At 45.7% G+C, this 24,142-nt stretch overlaps 1 protein-coding gene across 5 annotated transcripts in view; it reads left to right on the top strand.

Moving 5' to 3' along the window:
- The window catches only part of LOC147464544 (poly(ADP-ribose) glycohydrolase 1-like), a 98,714-nt gene that overhangs the window by 91 nt on the left and 74,481 nt on the right, over positions 1 to 24,142 (top strand). For all 5 annotated transcript variants that reach the window (XM_086515471.1, XM_086515467.1, XM_086515474.1 and 2 more), the window contains exons 1-2: positions 1 to 284; positions 365 to 553. The exon at positions 1 to 284 is cut by the window's left edge. In XM_086515471.1, the coding sequence (XP_086371597.1) occupies positions 51 to 284; positions 365 to 553 (423 nt within the window). In that variant the 5' untranslated portion in view covers positions 1 to 50. The remainder of the gene's footprint in view (positions 285 to 364; positions 554 to 24,142) is intronic.

Below are 24,142 nucleotides of genomic sequence, written 5' to 3' on the forward strand. Positions count from 1 at the left end.
TAGCTATTTGTATGGGTGCACGACTATGAGTGTTGCGCGTCTGCCGTGAGATGGAGTCATCCATCCTTCCTTTCCTTCCCCGCTTGCAGAAGACGGATTCTGGTATCTTGGAATGGCCACCCAAGCTCGGTTACGCCTTCAAATCACTCATTGAAGGCCCTATTGTCAGTGGCGTTTCCGGATCAGAAACCCTTTACGATTTCATCAACGATGTCCGCGAGCAGAGCCACCTGCCGGTCTTGTCCTCCGCCGTCCTGGATGGCATTACAACATACTTTGACGAGGTACATCTTGTTCTGAGGAGATACAGTCCTACACACAGAATTTGAGGACAAAATTTGATACAGTCTTCTTTGTATTTCAGTTAATTACACGTGCACGCGCACAAAACTTCTTTGAGAGTGTACTTCCCTTTATGGGTGCTCTTGCTTTTCGTCTTCCAGCTTTGTTGAATGATCACTTCGCTCAGTCTAAGAATGTTTCTTCACAAATCAAGCTGGTGGCATTGCGTGTACTAGAGGCGCAACAACCAGGTCTTGTTTATATGAGCCAGGTAATAAAACCCCCCCCCCCCCCGCCCTCCCTCCCTCCCTCCCTCCCTCCCCTCTCTCTCTCTCTCTCTCTCTCTCTCTAACAAGGCTAAGTGACTTTGTTAAAGACGTCTAATTAATAGCCGGTTATGGTCATGAAATTGGCTATCTACCACCGGATAGGACAATCATCTAATCTAATATACTGAAAGAAAGTCGGGAAAAGAAATCCTCTTAAACAGAGTAACAAAATGCCCTGGCAACTACAGAAGGACACTAGCAAGATCTCCAGCTCAAACCGTCAAGGTCGGGGAGCTGCAGATCTCAGCTGTCCGTTTACTGTCAATTCTACACCAGAATCCGGATCTGTAGCTGCTGGATGGACAACAAGTCACAAACAATTCGGTGTGTTGAGCTGGAAAGAAATGATAGGCTTGCATGGCTTAACATTCTGCATGCTCACTCTGCAGGTGACACATTAGTACGTGGGCACTGCAACATCCTTGCGCAGGTGCCTATCGCAATCTCCTGATTAGTGCTCACTTCACCCAATGGCTGCATATCACATGGCACTCAATGGCCCTCCTCCCCCCGACTCTTGACGGTTGGGAATGGTCCCCTGATGACCATTCCCTGCAATCTCTGCTCCCCCATTGGCTCTTGGCCTCCGCCGGTCGCCAAGGGGTCGAATGGATTATAGGGAATGGTCCTCAGGGGACCATTCCCTACCCTGTACAGATCGCAAGGTCATAGACTACAAAACAAATGCTGAATGTAACATGGATAAGCCCCCAGCTCTGTCCTAGCTAGAATTGAAACACCAAGCTGTGTTAAGCAGCCCATTAGAAGTCAAGTTGCATAAATCTGAGACCTCCAACTTTCTAAGTCAGCCAAAAGCTACCATTCATACAGGAAATAAAAGGCCTAAGTTGGGATAAGCATAGAAAGACAGCAAAGGCACGGAAGTCACTCGCCGTTTGCTTTGTCACCTACATAACAACCAATTGTGCATATATCATCTCCAACGCACAGTTAAGCATATATCCACAGTGGACATGAACGGAACGAAGAGAGGAGCACATGAGAGAGGTGAAAAACACAACAAGGGGGAGATTGACTCAAGAAGTTTAATTATAATTTAATTGATGAAGAGAGTGCTCATACAATGGATTATAAGAATGAGGGGACAAAGGGTCAATTATATATGATAAAGTGACCTAGAGTTATACAGAATGGGGGCGCCCACCTGTGGAGCTGAATTTCCTTATAAAGCTGTCCCATCGTCTAAAATTAGAGAGAGAGAGAGAGAGAGAGAGAGAGAGAGAGAGAGAGAGAGAGAGAGAGAGAGAGAGAGAGAGAGAGAGAGAGAGAGAGAGAGAGAGAGAGAGAGAGAGAGACACTATGCTCATGTTGCGCTATTTGCTAGCTGCTCTTGACGCCATGCGGGAGGCCCTAGAGGTTTTTTGCCTTGCCAGTGGTGCACGCATTAACTGGCATAAATCCTATGGGTTACTGGTTGGCAGTGATGACACACCTAGTTGGGGGGTAGCTGATGGTTTCACATGGCTGCAGTCGGGTCAGACATGCAGATATCTGGGCTTTCAGGTTGGATTTGATGTTTCCTCACAGCAGCAGTTTGCACCCGTACTACAGTCTATTCGCAGGAAGCTATGCCATTGCTCTTCACGTCATCTGTTGTTGGCTGGCCGTGCATTGGTCGCCAACCAGGTTATTCTGGCTACAGTATGGTATACGGCCTCTTGCTGGATGTTACATTCCGGTGTGATAGCTCAGCTCCGTCGACTAGTGCGGAACTTTTTATGGAGTGGCACAGATGGGACTACTGATACTCGTGCTCGAGTTCGCTGGTCCACGATTATTCGTCCTAGGTCAGAGGGAGGCCTTGGCATTATTGATCCAGAGTTACAGAGCCGCGCCCTTCTTACCAAGCTTATTGTTCTGGGTCTTTTTTCCGGCCAAGAACCTTGGAAGATGCTTCTTCAGGCCGCACTTTGCACAGTGACTCCACGACTCGGCACTAGAGACGGTCATACTTGGCATACAGGGTATCGTTTTCTCTTTACGGATGCCCCCTTGTCCACCACCACCCTCTCACCCTTCATCCGATCGCTTCTTCAGATTTGGGTTTCCATGCGACGGGCTATCATACGCTCACCTCCCTCATGTCGTGAGGAGATTGAGCGCCAGCCTCTCATTTGGAATGCTGCAGTTCTTGATTCTTTGGTTAATCCACCCCGTCAGCTTGGAGAGAGGACTCACATTGATTGGGCTGCTTGGGACACTGGCCCTGCTGCCTCTATGCGGTTGTTTCATGAGACACGTATGCTGGATGTAGATTTTGTGGCAGAACATTATGACATTGGTCGCGGGGTGACAGACAGACTGCTTGAGATTGATTCTGCTGTTCCTTCACAGTGGGATGCAGTCATGCAAGGCACGATTCAGATGCCTCCCCATTGTGGCTGGGAAGGCCTCTTTGCTCAGAGCACTCTCTTATTAGTTCGTTTAGACACCATGTTGTTCACAGTTGATATTGACTACTCTCAGGGGATTCATGCTAGATTGACATATGATGCCACCTCTCCGCACCTTGTCTCCCCCGGCGCTTGATGGGAGGCCATACGAGTAGTTGGCTCCCGCGGGAAGCGTCGTTGTGTTGACCCCCGTTTCGCTTACGCTGATGCTGCACTTTAGAGGCTTTGGGTGTGGGAGGGTCGTGCCCTATCTCAGCTTTATTGGGACCCAGGAGAGTGGCATTGGCCTCACTCTGACTCCACCGATGCACCTGTATCAATCTTTGAGTACACTGTCAGGATTGGAAGGTTAGCATTGATGAGACAGCAACTGTCACAAAGTGATGACGTAGCGGACAGCAGAAACCCTAATTTTTGCAAACCCTAATTTTTGCCAAAAATCCTAATTTCCGGAAATCGAGGAGGCTTTTTTTAAAATTTTTAATTTTTTTTTTTTGGAAAATGATGAGTGACGCGAATTTTGCTTTTGCTTTTTTTTAATAAAAAAAAAGAGAAAAGACTCTCTAAGAGAGAGAGAGAACTGATGCTTTTGATTTTAAAAGCTTTTGGGGCTGTGCTTTTGGGCATCCCTTGTAATCTTTAAATTAGTGGTGAGGGCCTCATTTCTCAGAGCATCTGGACGCAGAGTCTGAGAGTGAAACCCTAACCGCTCTCTTGTACTTTGATGATTGATTAATATAAAAAGAAATACCGAAAGGGGCGCCAGTCTTTAGGGCCAATATCTCTAGGCACGGAACTCCGCTGGGCTAGTGCAAATCTATTGTGATCTGTGAATTGTTTTGAAGTGGTTATTTGGTGCTGTCGCGGTTGATTCTTGACTTGGAGTGTCCAAGTCTGTTACAGTGGTATCAGAGCACGGCCGATTTCTCTTCTACGGGAAATCCGATCCCCGAATTTTTTTTTCCGCGGCACCTATGGCTTCAGGCAATGATCAGTCGACTCCCTCTGCATCTGGAGATGCGGGCTGGGATCACAACGAAGATTCAGGCAGAGAGTATGGCCCGCCTTGGCCTACTTAGGCGGAGCGGCGAGAGATAGAGCGTCGCCAGTTGATCGGCGATGCAACAAAGATGATGCTCAATTTTGCCAAGGACCCGAAGATGGCAAAATATATGAACCAGACCTCTTTGGAAGAGGTACAGACGGAGCGGTAGAGAACCACAACACCACTCTCGAAAGCCGCTCTCAAGAAACCTTCTGCCTCCAAGAAATATACGGAGAAGGAACTGGAGAACGTGGTTGATGCACGGATTGCTCAGCTTTTTGACACGCAAAAGAAAGCCAAAAAGCACGGCAAAAAGCAGAAGAAAGGCACTGACTTCCCGGGATATTTGGGTCGTCGATCGACATTCGACAAGGCAAAGAAACTGAAGAAGCGCGTCAAGTTTGAAGGCCTACCCAATTCTTCTTCTTCTTCTTCTTCTTCTGACAATTCTTCTAGCTCTTCAGACTCGAGCAAAGAAGACAGGAAAAGCAAAAAGCGAAGCAAGAAACAAAGCTTCGGAAAGGGCAAGAAAATGGCAAAGAAGGCTACATCTCGCCCAGAGACTGACAGTTCTACTGAGGACTCGTCTACAGACAACTCAGATTCCGATGACGGAAAGTTTTATGCGAACAAGAAGAATTTTTACAAAGCCAACCAGTATGACTTTCTCGAAGATAAAAGCAAGAAAGTCCGAGAGTTTAAGGAAGGTGGCCACTCGATCAAGTTTGATACTTTTCAGGATACTCAGATGCTTCGAAGGCTTTGTCTTTTATAGAGCAGTTTGACATCGCTTTCACGGGAGGACGCTATTCAGAGCACTCCAAGATTCGAAGAGCTGCCTCTTACTTTAAGGGGAATGCTCGTACTTGGTGGTCCACGCTTCTATTAAGCAAGAATGTGCCAGTTACATGGCTGAAATTCAAGAGGCTTTTTATTTCTTCTTGGTTGACTCAAGAGTTTGAGCGAGATATACGAGCTGCTTGGAACCATCTCCGGATGACCAAGAGCGATACAATGAATTCTTATTGTGAAAGATTCTGGAGCTCTTTTCTACCCGCCTCTTCATTCAAGAAGATCTTGTTCAGAGAACAGATTGAGCGGTTTACCTTGGGTCTACCTATAGAGATCCGAAATCACTGCTTGGAACACAAGTCAGCTTTTGTTCAGGAGTTGATGAGTCATGCGAAGCGGGGCTTTGCCATTCACTTTGGCAGTCTGACCTACCCCACAGATGAGGCCATGACACAACGAGCCGAACAGACTTCTGGGAATGAAAGTAGAATGAAAAAGAGCAACCCAGAGAAAAAAAAGGATGCACGACCCAAGCTTACTCCTGAGGAGAGAGCTCGCTTCATCAGAGAGGGGAAGTGCTTTGGATGCGGGGAACATGGACATATTTCCGCAAAGTGCCCTGATAAGGCACAGAAAGAACAAAATGATAAAGACGACGGCAGATCCGAGAGTTCGAGAGCAGCTGAGGAATGTGGCAGAAAAGGCAGATAGAAAAGCAGAACTGGTACCACATGGCGTGGGACCTGCACCGAATCTAATGAATGAAAGTACAAACTTTGCCGCTTTCGGGGCAAAGTGAAGGATCAGGAAGCTCTTTTGAAGGAGCCAAGGCCAACTTCTTTTCACTTGGAATTGGCGGCTCGATTTGGAACTACGCCCGACAGATTGACGCCACAGGCAGAGGTAGTTCGACTGGCACCCGGATGGGATGTTGCCATTACACCGAGCATTGGCAAACTTCGTTTGCAATGACAGGGGTGTTCAGGGCACGCGAGTGACGTTCTACTCGGGATCCCTTGGTACCACAAGAACTATGCCGTGGTTGACTACCGGGCCGAGAAAGCAACTTTGATAAATGAAGGGCTTAGAGATTGTACTTGATGAACTTCAGTTTTCTTACTCATTCTTTTGGGAGAACTGAACGATAGATAAAGGTTGAATATGTTTTGACCTGAAGAAAAGAACGCAAAGATTTTTTTTTCTCCACGCTCATGCCGATTGCTTTTGAGAGGGCTTGAAGATCATACCATTGATCTGATATCTGGAAGCATGCCACCGAATCGGCCACCTTATCGTGTGAGCCGAGTACAGAATGAAAAGATTATGAACCCAGTGAAAGACCTCTTGGAAAAGGGTCTTGTCCAGCCTAGTACTTCACCGTATTGCTCTCCAGTGTTGTTGGTTTTTGAAGAAAGACAGATCTTGGAGAATGTGCATCGATTATAGAGCTCTCAACAAAATCACCATCAAGAACAGATTTCTGATTCCTAGGATCGATGATATACTCGACAAGTTACAGGGATCCTCGTGCTTTAGCAGGATTGACTTGAAGAGTGGATATCATCAGATCAGGATAGCGCCAGGAGATGTCTACAAGACAACTTTTCGGATGACTTTTGGGTTATTTTAGTTTTTGGTGATGCCTTTTGGCTTAACCAATGCTCCTGCGACTTTTAACCGGATGATGGACAGGATTTTTCGAGAGTGCAGGCTATTTGTTGGCACTTTCTTTGACGACATCATTGTTTTCTCCAAGAATGAGGCAGAACACAGAGATCATCTGCATCAAGTCTTTTAGGCATTACAAGATCACACGTTAGTGATTAATGCAAAGAAAAGTGAATTTTTCCTACCAGAGATACACTTTTTGGGACACATTGTGTCAGCAACAGGAGTGCAAATGGACCCGGCCAAGATAGAGACTATCCGTGATTGGCCCGATTTGAGGAATGTCCATGAAGTTAGAAGCTTCTTGGGACTGTGTTCGTACTACAGGGGGTTCATACGAAAGTTTGCAGAGGTTGCTTCCCCTTTGCATATCTTGACACAGAAAGGAGTACCTTTTTCGTGGGGACCCACAGAGGTGACTGCCTTTCGGACATTGAAAGAGAAATTGACTACGGGACCTGTTTTGACTTTGCCGGACTTGCAGAAGTCATTTGAAGTGTATTGTGATGCTTGTGGTCGTAGTCTGGGTGCGGTCTTGATGTTAGAAGGCCATGTCATAGCTTACGAGAGCCGTTTGTTCTCTAGGCCGGAGATGACAGCACAGATTTATGAGAAAGAGCTATTGGCGGTTATCCATGCTCTTACTCAGTGGCGGCATTACCTACTCGGAGCGGATTTTACTGTCTTTAGAGACCATCAGTGTTTGCGCTACTTCTTGTCACAGAAGTAGCTTTCGGAAAAGCAGATGCGGTGGGTGAACATCTTGTCACAGTTCCACTTCCAGATTGTCCATGTGCAGGGACAAAAGAATGTGGTGGCAGATGCTTTGTCTCGAAAACCGTTGGTTCTGGCTATTTCCGCGATACATCATAGGAGCTTCGAGGATATGGTTGATCAGTGTGCCACAGATACAGATTTTGCAGATATTTTCACACGGATACGGGATGGGGAGACAGTAGCTGGATACTCCCTTCGGGAAGGCTACTTGATGAAAAAGACTATGTTGTGCGTTACACAGCTGTTGAGGAAAAAGGTTATGACTGATTGCCACTGTCCACCTTTTACGGGTCACCGCGGCATTGCTACCACCATGAAAGGGGTAGAGAGAGATTTCTTTTGGCGGAGACTGAAGAAGGATGTGGAAGAGTTTGTGTGCAGTTGCTTGGTATGCTAGAAGGTCAAGTTTGACAGGCATAAGGCACAGGGATTGTTACAGCCTTTACCCATACCCACCCGCCCCTGGGAAAATATTGAAATGGATTTCAATTTTTTTGATCTCCCGAGAATACAGAATGATCACGATGATTTTCCGATTACATGGCACGCCTGAGACGATTGTCTCCGACAGAGACCCCAGATTTATGAGTTTGTTTTGGAAGGCAATTTGGGAGAACATTGGCACGCGGTTGCAGTTCTTGTCATCGTTCCACTTGCAGACTGACGGGCAATCTGAGATTGCCAATTCAATGATTTTAGATTTATTGAAGTCTTTTATCTCGCATCAGAAGACTCAATGGGAAAAGAACTTACCTTTGGTGGAATTTGCCTACAATAACACGATACACTCTTCGACGGGGAAGACGCCATGTGAGATTGTTGAAACTGCTGCGAAGGTTCCATCCTTCCTGAGCACGAAAGATTAGAAATTTGAAGCGGATGAATATTCGCGAGACTTGGATACGGCTTTTGCCAAGGATCGCGAGACTTTGCAGAAGTCTCAAGAACGACAGAAAAAGGCAGCGGATCGCCATCGTCGCGACTGGAAACTGAAGGAGGATGATTGGGTGCTCTTACTTTTGAGAAGGCACGCCTAAGAAAGAAAAAGGGAAAGGAGAGGCTTTTTCCAAAGCTTAGTATGTGATACTACGGACCTTTCCAGATCACTGACAAGATAAATGATGTCTCCTTCCGATTGGAACTGCCAGATACTTCGAGGATTCATAATGCATTGCATGTGAGTCTCTTGAACCCTATTAAGGGTGATGTGCCTGATGATGGGGAGCCTGATGAGCAACCCGCAGTGGAAGAAAACGAGGAGATCCTTGTTCCTGAACAGATTTTGGCACATAATGATACGAAGAAAGGTAAAGTCCGAAGGCGGTTCTTGGTTAAGTTCAAGAACTTTCTTGCATTTGATGCGAAGTGGATGGAGGAGGAGGAGGACCTAGCAGATACTCCTCGGATTGTGAAACTTTACCTCGATGTTTTGGTTTAGCATAGTCTACTCCAAACGGAGCCCAGAATTCAGCTTGGCCGGAGATCTGGTGTAGTGGGATGCACAAGAGGGGAGTCACTCCACTCCTTTGTCAACAGATGCCTCGATTTTGATACTAAAGTCACTGATGTCTCTTTGAGCTTCAGGGATACTGAGAGCTGACAATATTTTGCTGGATGACTTTATGAAATGGAATTCCTGATTATGATACTGATTTGTTCTTGACTTCTTGTGAGTGCAGGAACTGATAGCCGAAATGACTGCAGCATTTTGGTCTGATTGATCTCGAATAGACATGGTTGTAATAGGGGTTAGTCAATCGGACATCGATGAGGTCCCGATTGGACCTAGATGTGATTGCTAGCTACATTGCCAATAAATCATGGTCTAAGATCCGAATGAATGTTGAATGTCATGTGATGTCCTGTGATGTGACTGTCGATTTTGTACATGTGCTAGATGTGTGTTCCTAGTACGTAGGTACTAACAGTCAGTGTCTGCTAAGATGGTTTATGGCTTTTGTCGGTTTTGCAGGCGTAATCGCGGTCGATTACAATGCTTTCAAGAGGGGGGTATGTCACAAAGTGATGACGTGGCGGACAGCAGAAACCCTAATTTTTGCCAGAAACCCTAAAATTCTTGCAAACCCTAATTTTTGCCAAAAACCCTTATTTTCGGAAATCGCGGAGGCTTTTTTTTTATTAAAAAAATATTTTTTTTTTTTGGAAAATGATGAGCGACGCGAATTTTGCTTTTGCTTTAAAAAAAAAAAAAAAAAGAGAAAAGACTCTCTAAGAGAGAGAGAGAACTGATGCTTTTGATTTTAAAAGCTTTTGGGGCTCTGCTTTTGGGCATCCCTTGTAATCTTTAAATTAGTGGTGAGGGCCTCATTTCTCAGAGCATCTGGACGCAGAGTCTGAGAGTGAAACCCTAACGGGTCTCTTGTACTTTGATGATTGATTAATGTAAAAAGAAATACCGAAAGGAGTGCCAGTCTTTGGGGCCAATATCTCTAGGCACGGAACTCCGCCGGGCTAGTGCAAATCTATTGTGATCTGTGAATTGTTTTGAAGTGGTTATTTGGTGCTGTCGCGGTTGATTCTTGACTTGGAGTGTCCAAGTCTGTTACAGCAACCAGAGCAGCCCACTCGTATGCGTTTTTGGTTACATTCAGGTCTCTCTCATGCCTATCTGCAGCAGTTTTGGTCCGCCATCTGGGATTTACATGCGGCTTGTCGTATTTCTTTTTTCATGTGGATGATTGCACATGCGGGACTTCCAGTTGGGACTTGGCTAGCTACTATGGGTCATTATCCGTTATGTACTCACTGTCCTTTGCAACTACTTGAGTCACCTGCACACTGTCTTTGTTCATGCTCAGCTTCCCATGTAGTGTGGCTTGCAGTTTGCTTTCTACTTAGCAGAGCATGTGTTTAGCATGGATTTCTCACTTGGGGATCTGTCTCATGGTTGATGCATCTGTCTCATGGTTGATGCCGATGCCCGGCCCGCACCTTTTCTACGAGGGCTCCGACATAGATCCAACCTTCATGCTTACCTCGATTGGTTATTGGTGAGGGACTTTGGCTATGCTACCACAGATTACCTGGCAGGGGGATTCTCAGACACGTGATGAAGTTTTTTCAGTCATCACTAGTATTACACTATGGAATGTTTGGAGAGCTCGTTGTCTTCACATTCTAAGTGCGGCTCCACAGCTCCTTCAGGATACTCTCACTGCCATTTGGCTGGACATCATTCACACCCTGATTTGGCAGTGGGATTCTTCCTCAGGTACATCTCGAGCAGCCGAGGCTCGCCGATTTGCCTTCCTTCGGGGTTGGGCCCGATCCCCACTCTTCTTCACACTGACAGTGGCCAGATTACGTGGCATTATGCCCCTCCTCGGTGGTTTCTCCTCCAGATTGTTCTAGTCGAGTAGTCACTATAGTGGCTCTCCTCCTTACATTCAGCTTGTACACCCCACGTGATATGCTATTTTGGCATCCGCTGGGGATTATATTGTACTCAGTAATATACAGCCTTGATTTTTTCAAAAAAAGAGAGAGAGAGAGAGAGAGAGAGAGAGAGAGAGAGAGAGAGAGAGAGAGAGAGAGAGGAAGAAGAAGAAGAAGAAGAAGAAGAAGAAGAGAGTTTTAACGTCGTAGGAAACTATCCCATGAGACCTTATAGATCTAGCCGAGACGAGGAGTTGAACTCAAGACCTGTTATTCAAGAGGGAAATGGCATAACCAATGTACCACACTTGGGTGATAGAAAGGTTATACCATTTTCCTCTTTTTATTAGCACACCCCCCCACACCCACACACACACCTGAGAAGAAGAGAGTTTCAACGTCGTAGGAAACTATCCCAAGAGACCTTATAGATCTAGCTGACGAGGAGTTGAACTCAAGACCTCTTATTCAAGAGGGAAATGGCATAACCAATCTACCACACTTGCGTGATAGAAAGGTTATACCATTTTCCTCTTTTTATTAGCGCGCGCACACACACACACACACCCGAGAAGAAGAGAGTTTTAACGTCGTAGGAAACTATCCTAAGAGACCTTATAGATCTAGCCGACGAGGAGTTGAACTCAAGACCTGTTATTAGAGAGAGAGAGAGAGAGAGAGAGAGAGAGAGAGAGAGAGAGAGAGAGAGAGAGAGAGAGAGAGAGAGAGAGAGAGAGAGAGAGAGAGAGATGATGAAATGAAATGATATATTAACGTCTTCAAAAGGCCAAAATGACCTATGAGACCATCATATACAAAGTGGTGAATCTAATACAATGTCTGAAGTACAAGTACAAAAAGTACATAAGAGAGAGAGAGAGAGAGAGAGAGAGAGAGAGAGAGAGAGAGAGAGAGAGAGAGAGAGAGAGAGAGATGACTCTGTGTGCCACATGGACATGCTTCATTGACTTCCAGAGCCAATTTTCCCCTATTTCCTAGATAAGAGTGTCTAGAATCCTAGGAGGATTAGTACCGGCAATTTTGTGAGCCTGTTCGCAGGACTTGCATGTCCTGACAAGTCCATTAGACTAAGGTTTTTAGTTTTGAAACCCTCTTGCATAAATGGTTTGTATACTTGTTTCGACAAATTATTACACTACGGTAGGCATCTGGCATGACAAGAATGTAGTTCTAGGTTAGAGGTATCCAATGAGCCATTCCCCGTGTCGATTGGAATCCCAGGTGGCAGATGTGCGATAGTTTCACCCAAATTGGAAACCCCCTTGCTCAACTTCTAAATAAATCATTTTAGCGCTAGTACAAGAAGCAATTAGCAGCCAGTGTTTTGCCCAAATCAGCCCAACGTTTTCAGCCGTGCAGAGTTCTTGAGATTTCAGCCCTATCGCCTGCAGACTTCAGCCAGCGTTTTTGGTTTCCAACCCTAGCGCTGCAACAGCAGCAGATCAGTCTAGCATTTTCAGTTTTCAGCCCATCTTCCCGCGACGAAACGGCTCGGAAATTGTCCTCGCGTGTTTCCCTCCGGTACGTCGGTAGCCCATCGAGCCTCCCCTCGGCCATTCCCTTGCTTGCATCGAGTGCTTCATCGCTGTCCATCATCTTGCCTCGTCGAGATCTGCATTTTCAGCCCTTAATTCCTCTCACATTGGGAGTGCAAATGAGCCCCTTGGTGGCCATCCGCAATCCCACATCGAGAAGAATCCAAAGGTACATCAAGTCAGCCCTGGATGTGCAATGGAAGTGTTTGGGATTTAGCTCGGATCTAGTACTTTGCACAAACACAAGGTTACTTTACTTCACTTAAAAGAACTAAATTGAACCGAATGAAAGAGAGAGACACGAGAGAGAGAGACAGAGTAGACGACATGGCATGTCAGGTCCCAACCACCCTCAAGGGCCCCCTTGCTCTGTTTCCAAAGCAAGTACTTGCTTTATTACTTGCACAAAATGCTGATACAATGATGCTAAATGCTGAAATGCTGAGATGCTAATGGGTACTTGATACTATTGATGCTGAAGTGCTGAAGGGTACTGCGGTAGGTATTGAGGGATACTGCGGTGGATGCTTGGTACTTGAGAGGCTACGTGCTGCATATTGCGGGTACTTGGTACTGCGAGTAGTATGGGTGCTAAGCACACGGAGGTCTTGATGATCCCTACGCTGAGCTAGGTAGGAGCCAAGCCAAAACGCAAGGGGTGCTACATGCTGGGGTACTGCGTCGTCGACGACGACGACGACGAGGGGTACTTGTACTGTGGTGTTGTTGAGTTACTAATGGGTACTGTTGGAGATGCTTGGTAGTGCGATGACGATGACGACGAACGAGGACGAGGACGAGGACGAGGAGGTTGTTGTGGGTTGATTTGCTATTACCGGGGGACGACGATGGGCTGAAAACTGAAACGTTGAAGATGAAGATGGCTGAAATCTGAAAACGCTGATGGTAATGCGGCAAGGACTACAACCGCGACGAGGCTATGCTAAAAACGCCGAGGGTTGAAATCTGATGGCGATAATAGGGCTGAAAACGCTGGCTGTTCGCTGCCCAAGCGCTGGTACTGCCGAGAGGCTCTTCAATTGATCCTCTTCCTTCTATTGGTGCCCAAGGGTTTCTTTCATAGGTCCTTTAGCCATTTGCCCTACCTACTTTCAATAAATGTCATGTCAAAGTCACCTGTTAATAAATGACTTAAGTGACTGTTCATATGCCTATATGCTTAAGCGACTTAACTGTGCAAGAGAGGGTATGCAACTATGACTGGGTTGGACATGCATGTTCTGCTAGAGGCTCACAAGGGTGCAAGGCTAGGTCATAGTTACCCGGAACGGGAACGGGAATGGAAGGGTGGTCCGGAACGGGAGGAGGAGGGGGGTGCCGGAACGAGAACGGGGCTGGAACGGTTGACTAAAGTAAGGCTTGAAATACCTCCATTCAACATTGTCCCAAATCAACTCCTTAACTGCCCCCAAAACTGCCCTAAATATGTCTCCCAAATTTGCCCTCCAATGCCTACTTTTTTGCCCCCAAATGCCTACTTTTGTCCGTTCCGCCCGCTTTCCGCCCCGTTTCGTAACACCGTTTTGATTACACCCCATTCCGGAACGGCGTTCCATTCCCGACTTCGTCTGTGGTTGATTGATACCGCACATCACCATTTGGCCATTGCGGTTCTGTTTTTGGTAGCTGGTCATATGTACAGGACAAATTGGGGTATCGGGCATAGTACGAAGGAAATACTAGAAGCTCATAAAGGACCTTTCACGGGTGAGGGACACAAGGGTATTCACGAGATTTTGACAAGTTCATGGCACGCTCAATTTAGCTATTAATCTTGCCACTTGGGATCCTTAACAATTATTGTCTCTCACCACATGTATGCTATGCCGCCTTATCCCTACTTAGCTACTGACTACGCAACACAACTTTCTTTGTTTACACATCACATGTGGATAGGGGGTTTCTTAATAGTGGGAGCAGTTGCACATGCGACTATTTTCGTGGTAAGGGATTATGATCCAACTACTTGTCACATGCAAACATAACCCTTTGTGTTCGTGGACAAGCTACTTCATGACAGGGGTTTAGTTAGCCTAGCTTAGGAAGTGTCCGACACTTTTGTGAGTCTGTTCGCAGACCGTACATTACTAGGCACTTAGAGTAGATGCATATCCTCTGGTTGCACACAACATGATCATCAGATTTCATTAGGAGCATTTTACAATGCCATTTTTCACTTATTATTTTTAAGTGACTTTTGTTGGGAAACTGGGTAGGGCAATTTGACTCAGCAAGTACATAAGAAAACCTAGTGCTAGCACTTTCTGGCAGAAGAGACAGAAGACCACCGTCAAGTGCACCTTCTCAGCAAGACCGGCAATCAACCTAGCATTTTCAGCCGCAAGAACCAGCCAACGTTTTTTATCAAGTGCAGATCAGTCCCAGCGTTTTGCCACTTGCAGATCAGCCTGGCGACAACTGATCCCCTAGCGTTTTTGTAGTAGATCATAGATCAGCCCTAGCGTTTTTGGATGAGTAGAGCAACATTTCGTTTCGCAGATTCACCGCGATAGAATAACTAGAAGCATCAGCGTTTTCAGTTTTCAGCAGTTAGACTCCGTAGTAGAACCCCCGAACTTTGCAGATCTCACCTTCCCGCAGATGATCCTCGCCGCACGGTCAGATCCACTGAAGTTTGCAGATTCAGCCCGGAAAATGCAGATTTCAGCATCTGCAGCGCATCGTCGTTGCATCGTCGTCATTGCCGTCGTGACCGACATAGAGTCAGAATTCAATAGAAAAAGATTTATAGATTTCAACCATAGCGTTTTCAGTTTTCAGCCCGTCTCGTCGTCGTTCTCATCGTCGTCGACATCGTCGGCAAGTCCATTGCATTGTAGAGATTTGTGCAATCAATAGTAGACCGCTCTCGCCATAGAGAGTGGGGCCTTCGGAGGAGGATTGACAACATTCTGGTGTCGTATTCTTCTCTCTCTATCTCTCAGTCTCAGCATCGTCATTCACAGTGTTTACCACTTTGTTTGTGATCATTTGCACTCTCTCACTAAAGGAACGGAAGGCTCTCCCTTCCATAAGTAAAAGGAACCCTTGAGCACAGTTCAGAGCACTCATCTTGAGCAAAGTTCAACATTTACTTTCGCTGCACCTTACATTGGTATCAGAGCTTTGGCAGTGTTTTGTATCACTCAAGGAATGAACCACAAGAATTATTTTTGCTTGTTGCAGTCACACGTAACCGAAGTTCACTTGGGCGTGTCGATTCCTAATTGTGTTTTTGAAGAGTGACATGAAACCAAAGAAAGAAGGGCTTGTCCAGCCTCCCCTTGTTTCTCTTTTCACTCATTGAGAGTGGACCGTGCACTTAGCGGCCGGCCAATCGACGTGAGGTGGAAAAAAAGCAACCTTGGGTGAGCGCAAGGCCACTAAGGGGTGCGCCCGCGGGAAAGAGAAGAGCTTGGGTAAGAGAAGATCCTTCTCTAACACAGATTGCAAGCGAAAGAAGAACCTCAATAACCTCAAGACTCAAGAACCCAAGAAGCCAAGACCCACAAGAACCCAAGTTCCTCGTAAATTTAAGAACCCAAGACTTTAGTGTATGATCATTACCCGAAGCGGAATGGATACTTCGCATGGAGGTGATTAGCATGGCAGTGGCGAAGAAGAATTTTCCCCACCAGGAGGTTTTTTAGACCCTCCCCTTTCCCCATCCACGCCAAGGATTGCACTAACTACTATGGAGGCTTTCGAGAAGATGACGATGGACAAGAAGTTAGATGCTTTCCTGTATTTTAGTCACCGTCCTTATGTGATCCCTTTTCATAGGCATGACATATTTATGCTGAACACGATTCACTCATGAATGAGCACGGATGTATGCGGGTTCCTTATGAAAAGATGAAATGTTTGCATTCAAGGAATTCACATTCCATGTCTCTTCCTTGGCATGACATAGTATCAGAGAGAGCACAAGGAGGATTGAGCATAAAGCATCGGCATTTCCATTGTGATTTGCCACAGTTGATTGATTTAGATCCCAAAGTCAAGATTCGACCCCATTGTTTGCGTATGTTTGATGAACGGTTTGACACTCCGTCACTTTGTTTATCTACATTGCATGCACAGTCTTTACAGAAGAATAGAATTTTTCTAGTCACTTTACATGGAATGGGTATGTTCATGTTTTTGTGTTGGAAGTGGTTTCAAGAATTTTCATCCTCGGAGATTCTTGAAGAAGGTAGACGTATGACTATAGACGAAGTTGAAGCATTGAAAAAGCCACATATGACCGTGTCGCTTTCAGGGTGGCCCAAAGAAGCAAGTGTTGCAGACCTTTATGAAGTTCAAGTATCGCATGACCCACGCATCAGAGTAGGCCGGCGAAGAGCCCTTTCCAAGATTCCAGACGCTGTTGGGGATCTCCCTCGACGCCATGTATTCGGTACCAGTACCTCACTTTGAAAAGGAGGGGATGTCACGTGCACATCTACACCTACGCGTACGTGGACAAGCTACTTCATGACAGGGGTTCAGTCAGCCTAGCTTAGAAAGTGTTCTGGCTCTTTTGTGAGTTTGTTCGTAGACCGTGCATGACCATGCACTTAAGAGTAGATGCATATCCTCTGGTTGCACACATCATGATCATCAGCATTACCATCAAATTTCATCAGGAGCATTTTACAGTGCAGAAAACCTAATTTTCCTTTTTTAGCCATTTTTCACTTATTATTTTTTAAGTGACTTTTGTTGGGAAACTGGGCAGGGCAATTTGACTCAACAAGTATATAAGAAAACCTAGCGCAACACTTTATGGCAGAAGAGGCAGAAGACCACCATCAAGTGCACCTTCTCAGCAAGACCGGCAGTCAACCTAGCGTTTTTAGCTACAAGAACCAGCCATCGTTTTTCATCAAGTGTAGATCAGCCCCAACATTTTGCCACTTGCAGATCAGCCTAGCGACTACAGATCCCCTAGCGTTTTTGCAGCAGATCACAGATCAGTCCTAGCGTTAGCAGAAACAACAGAATCAGTGTAACAAACTGCTGACGTGTCAAAGCCTAAAGAATGGAGCCAACTTAGAGATGATGTGGCTGCTCGAGAGCAGAAACCCTAACCCTAATTTCTGCCAGAAACCCATACTGCTGAAACGCAATTCTGAAAACCCTAACCCTAAAACCTGCAAACCCTAATTCTAGAACCCTAAGAAGAACAAGCAACAGAAGAAGAAGTCCTCCCAACTTATGGGGACCCCGTTCGATGGGGCCCCAAGTGACATAAAGGCATTAAAAATAAAGCAGAACACACTCAAAAGACTTTGCACATCAAAATATGATGATGTGGCACCTGTACGGACGTCCCGGAATTCGCGGCGGATTTTTAGGGAAATCCCGAAATTTTAGGAAAGTGATTTTTTGGGGTCAGCTTTTCATATTTGATGCTTTTAGGCTTTGAGCCTTTAAATATGAGCCTTGGGGGCCCTCTCTTGGCACTTTTTAGCGCGCAAATTGCAGAGCAGGTGCTCCTCGGTAGTTGTACTTTGTGAATCGGCAGTAATATAAAGAAATACCGAAAGGGGCGCCAAGGTTTGGGGCCAATACTCTCTAGGGTGGAATTCCGCCACTCTGTGTCGGGTGTCGTCTCTCTCTCTTTCAGTTCAGTTGTTATTGAAGTGCTAAAAGTTTGTTCAGTCTGTTCTTTTCTATTGGCACGTCGTGCCTACCTTGTGACAGTGGTATTAGAGCATCAGGCGTGTGCTTTTCTGAAAGCATACCGGTCCTACAAAAGAGCAGACAGAGCTACTGGAACTGAATTATATTTGAGGTATCAGCCACTCCCACCCTTATTTCATCGCTCATGTCTTATAGGGCATAAGCCAATTAAGATCCCTTGCAAGAGAAGGATCCAGATTTGTTTCAAGTCACTGTTTTTCTCAGAAGCAGTGCCATGCAGATGTTGATGTCTACAGCTACCAAGCAGCATACTCCAAGTACTTGGCAAGCTTTCAAGAAAATTTTTGCTCGAAGTTATATGGTTTCTGACATCTTCCTTCGGAGTGCAACATCTAGTGGAGTGGGGTATCCTGATATGCTTGCCATGGAAACCCTAGCAAATTATAACTTGAAATTTCTCGACATCTTTCAGTAGATGTCTCTTCACGAGCAGATGACCTTGGAGATCTAGTGCCATTGCTATCTTGAGATTACCATCGCCGCCAACAAAAACACTGTCTGTCCAAGAGCTGATGGACCATGCTGTGCTCGGCTACGAACTTGCGGAATGAACCTAACCCTAATTTTTGGTGCAGGTTCCAGGATGGAAAGTCGGTCGACTTTTCGAGCTCGACTGACGTCGAGATTGCTTTTTTAAGTTTCAAATCTGTTTGAGAACTTGTTTGGTGATCTTGTTTGGAATTTGTTTGAAATGGATGCTATCTGTTTTGAACCTGTTTTGGTGCCGATTTGAATTGTTTGACTCTGGTTTGATACTGGTTTCAATGATTGGTGATTTTACTCCCGGGTGGAGAAGTGAGAAATGATGTTTGAGAATGCTTGTTCATACTCATGGCCTAGACCCTTGTGGTTATTTGCGGGGGGAGTATTGGATGATTGAAAAGTGTTGTTTTCACTCATGGCCCGGACCCTTGTGGTTATTTGCGGGGGGAGTATTGAATGATAGAAAAGTGTTGTTTTTACTCATGGCCCGCACCCTTGTGGTTATTTACGGGGGGAGTATTGTTGTTGTTACTCATGGCCCGGACCTGGATGGTTATGCGGGAGGAGTATTAAGAAGTCTGAGCAGTGGTTACTCTCAGCACCTCCAAACGACGCAGGCTGCGGTTTGGGGGGCGTTTGGTTGTAAAAGGCCTCTATATCTCATGGCCCGGACCTTTTTAGGTTATTTCGGGAGGAGTGATGAGGGAGTGTTGAGCAGCTTATGGCCCGGACTTGGATGGTTATTTGTGGGGGGAGTGTTCATCGGCGGCTTTATGTTTCTATGTTTTGTAACATGCATATGTGAGCATTTGTGTTGCATTGTGATGTGCCAACTACTGAATATTCCTAATTGGATGAGATTGCCCGGGTATGTAATTTTAGTGTATCAAGACACCCGAGGAAGATCAGTACGGTCTGGGTGTGATGGCTAATTTTACTACGTCGGAATATCAAGAGTTCCGATCTGGACGAAAGGAGAAGCTAACTCCTTGATCAAAACAGCCGATAGGAGCAGCTAACTCCTTGATCAAAAGAGCAGAAAGGAGAAGCTAACTCCTTAATAAAAAGAGCAAACTGATTGTCCCTTGGAATGACCCTCGAAAATTTTTGAGCTAACTTGAGTTGTTTTGCAGATATGCTGTAATCGCGGACGATTACTCTCTTTCAAGAAGGGGAGATGTAACAAACTGCTGACGTGTCAAAGCCTAAAGAATGGAGCCAACTTACAGATGATGTGGCTGCTCGAGAGCAGAAACCCTAACCCTAATTTTTGCCAAAAACCCTAACTGTTGAAAACCTAATTTTGGAAACCCTAACCCTAAAACCTGCAAACCTTAATTCTAGAAACCCTAAGAAGAACAAGCAACAGAAGAAGAAGTCCTTCCAACTTATGGGGACCCCGTCCGATGGGGCCCCAAGTGACATAAAGGCATTAAAAATAAAGCAGAACACACTCAAAAGACTTTGCACATCAAAATATGATGACGTGGCATCTGTACGGACGTCCCGAAATTCGCGGGGGATTTTTAGGGAAATCCCGAAATTTTAGGAAAGTGATTTTTTGGGGTCAGCTTTTCATATTTGATGATTTTAGGCTTTGGGCCTTTAAATATGAGCCTTGGGAGCCCTGTCTGGCACTTTTTAGCGCGCAGATTGCAGAGCAGGTGCTCCTCGGCAGTTGTATTTTGTGAATCGGCAGTAATATAAAGAAATACCGAAAGGGGCGCCAAGGTTTGGGCCCAATACTCTCTGGGGTGGAATTCCTCCACTCCGTGTCGGGTGTCGTCCCGCTCTCTTTCAGTTCAGTTGTTATTGAAGTGCTAAAAGTTTGTTCAGTCTGTTCTTTTCTATTGGCTCGTGGTGCTTGCCTTGTGACAATCAGCCCTAGCGTTATTGGATCAGCATAGCAACATAGCGTTTCGCAGATTCACCGCGACAGAACAACTAGAAGCATTAGCGTTTTCAGTTTTCAGCAGTGAGACTCCCCGAACCTCGTAGATCTCACTTTCCCGCAGCAGATCCTCGCCGTACAGTCAGATCCACCGAAGTTTGCAAATTCAGCCCGGAAAACGGAGATTTCAGCATATGCATTTTCAGCGCGTCGTCGTTGCATCGTCGCCATTGACATAGAGTCAAAATTTAGCAGATAAATATTTGCAGATTTCAGCCATAGCGTTTTCATATTTCAGTCCGTCTCGTCGTCGTTGACATCGTCGGCAAGTCCATTGCATTGTAGAGATTTGTGCAATCAGTAGTAGACCGCTCTCGCCATAGAGAGTGGGGCCTTCGAAGGAGGGTTGACAACATTTTGGTGTCATATTCTTCTCTCTCTATCTCTTAGTCTCAGCATCTTCATTCACAGTGTTTAGCACTTTGTTTGTGATCATTTGCTCTCTCACACTAAAAATACGGAAGGCTCTCCCTTTCGTAAGTAAAAGGAACCCTTGAGCAGAGGTCGGAGCACTCATCTTGAGCAAAGTTCAACATTCACTCATGCTGCACCTTACACTACTCAATACAACAACGTGTTCTACTCAATACAACAACCTGTTGGATCGTGTCATTCATCATCGTGATACAATAATTTCACATCTTAACTGGGTCTGCATCTTCCTTGGTTTTCATAGCTTCGGTTTGTATATTCACAACGATACTATGAGTGCCTTGGGGAGTCCTCAAGATATGTTTTCAGATACTGCTATTCAACTGCAACCAATATTTGCCCAGTGGATCTAGAATACTCACGCCTTGGCTCCTAGATCGATTGCACCTAATGCACCAGCTTGGCCTGGGGTGGGAGCGACTTAGTAGCAGTGGCCGGCAAGGTGGCCTTAGCTCCAACTCCATTAGGCATCGTAGATTTTTTGGTGCACCACATCCACGCATTCACAATTCATGTTATTGTACTAATATTATTGAAAGGCGTCTTATTTGCACGCAGCTCTCGACTAATACCCGACAAAGCAAATCTTGGTTTTCACTTTCCTTGCGACGGCCCCGGAGGGGGGGGCACTTGCAAGGTATTTGCTTGGGATCATGTAATATTGGGTCTCTTTTGGATGTACAACTCTATTTCAGTGGTTATATTGCATTTCAGTTGAAAGATGCAATCGGATGTATGGGGAAGTGTAAGTGAACATGGAGCATTGAGCCACATCACTGGAGGAAACTTTGCACAAAGTTCAATGACAATCAATGGATGGCTTCGAGATTTTTTGTGGGCAGAGGCTTCTCAAGTCATTCAATCATATGGTTCTTCATTCTCTGCATATGGGCTTCTATTCTTAGGGGCTCATTTTGTTTGGGCCTTTAGCTTAATGTTTCTATTCAATGGTCGCGGGTATGGCAAGAACTTATTGAATCTATAGTTTGGGCTCATAACAAATTGAAAGTAGAGCTCCGAGTATTATATAGGGACATGTAGTGGGAGTAACTCATTACCTTGGTGGAATCACCATATGTCACGTGACACATCCAATGACACATCCACCCCTATGTGTCCGTGGACAAGCTACAACACGACAAGGGTTCAGTCAGTCCAGTCAGTCTAGATTTAGAAGTGATCTGGCACTTTTGTGAGTCTATTCATAGATCGTGCATGCCCAAACACTTAGTGTAGATGCATATCCTGTGGTTGCACACAGCATGATCATAAGCATTCCCATTAGAATCCATCAGAATCCTTCAGGGGAATTTTCCAGTGCATTTAGCCTATTTTACCTATTTTTGACATTTTTCACTTATTAATTTTAAGTGACTTTTGTTGGAAAGTAGGTAGGGCAAATTGAGTAAGTTTGTATATTAGCAAACCTAGACTAGCACTAAATGGCAGAAGAGGCAACAGGAGCCAAGCTCAGCAGTCAACTTCTCCAACAAGACCCTTGGTGGATTTCCTCCAAGCAAGAAGAACCTCCCCTAGCGTTTTCTTCATCAGCCCTTGCCCTAGCGTTTTCAACAGTTGCACCATCGCCAGCAAGCCCCAACCCCTTGGCGTTTTTGCATCAGATCGTCAACGCAAGATCCTCTCATGCCTGGCATTTTTCCCCATGCCTAGCGTTTTTGAAGAGCACCAACAGCTAGCGTTTTTACGACAGTTGCATCGCCAGGCAGATATGCAGCCCTAGCGTTTTTGAAGAGATCCCAGAGTTGCAGATTTACAGCAGTAGAAAGAGTAGCAGATTCAGCCTGGATAGACCATCAAATTCAGCCCTTAAGAACCTCAGTTTTCAGCCCTAAACCTGCAGATTTTCAGCGTCAAAGACCCACAGAAAACAGTCCCCAAATCAGTGTTTTTGGACTAGTCGCAGATTTTAGCCCATAGCGTTTTTGGACAGCAGGTGCAAGATTGCAGATTTCAGCCCTAGTGTCGGCCTCGTCATCCCCGTCGTCGCCGTCAATATAGCCTAGACTTGCATCAGTCTCATGCATTCAGTTTGTACCAGTTTGTGCAATCATAAGTAGACCACTCTCGCCGACGAGAGTGGGGCCGTCGGAGGAGGGTTTTACAACGTCTCTGGTGTCGTATTTCTCTTCTCTCTATATCTCTTAGTCTCATACACTTGCACGCACAGTATCCATTCACTTTGTTTGTGATCATAGCACTCTCTCATTAAGAACGGAAGGCTCTATTTTCCATAAGAACAAAAGGAACCTTGAGCACAGTTCGGAGCACTCATCTTGAGCAAAGCGCAAACATTCATTACGCTGCACTAACACCACAACTTGGGCATTCTTCCTGGCGAGAATCGTTGCAGTGGGATAATGGCTAGGAGGATTTGAGAAACATTATGGTATCAAGATTTCTAGAGTTCAGCCAGGGTCTATCCCAGGACCCAACTACTCGTCGTATCTGGTTTGGCATAGCCATTGCGCGTGATTTTGAAAGTCATAACGATACTACCGAAGAACGTCTCTATCAAAAAATATTTGCATCTCACTTTGGTCAGTTAGCTATTATTTTTCTATGGGGAGAGAGAGAGAGAGAGCCCGACGGAGTTCCGTGCCCAAAGGTATTGGTCCCAAAGTCAAGTTCCCCTTTCGGTATTTCTTTATCATTAATCATTGCAAAGTACAACTCTTGAGGGACCTCTGCTCTCAGACTCTACGTCTAGATGCCTTGCAAAGTGAGGTCCGAGGGGCCCTTATAAACTTACAAGGGATGCCCAAAAGCAGAGCCCCAAAAGCAATTTGTTCAAAAGCACTTGGCCCAAAAGTTGGCGCTGGCCACCAACAGCCATCGCAAATTACGGAAAATTTGTTTACAGTGCCACGTCAACAGCGAGCGCGTTTTGCGGGGATCCGCACAGCGTGCCACGTCAGCGTGAATTGCGGAGGTTTTTGCCTCGTCAGCAGTTGCACACAATCTTTTTTTTAATTCTTTGTATCCCTACGGGTCCCATCAGATGGGACCCCCATAAGTTGGGACAACTTGTAAATTCATTTCATCTGTCAGGGATTGTCCGGGTGGACATGCCATGTCATCACTTTGTGACATACCCCCCTCTTGAAAACAATTGTAATCGCCTTTGATTACGCCTCCAAAATCACTTATAAGCCATAAACGAGTTTAGTAGATGCTGACTCTTAAGTACTGACGCACTAGAGAGTCCTGCCCCGCTGTAGCACGTCATTGGTAGGAGGAGGGCCTCACAGTCGAGTTCTTGGCAGCCTTTTGGGAGAGGCTGTGGTACT

This window comes from Adiantum capillus-veneris, chromosome 1 (genome assembly GCF_014529385.1).
Source record: "Adiantum capillus-veneris isolate H3 chromosome 1, ASM1452938v2, whole genome shotgun sequence".
NCBI lineage: Eukaryota > Viridiplantae > Streptophyta > Polypodiopsida > Polypodiales > Pteridaceae > Adiantum > Adiantum capillus-veneris.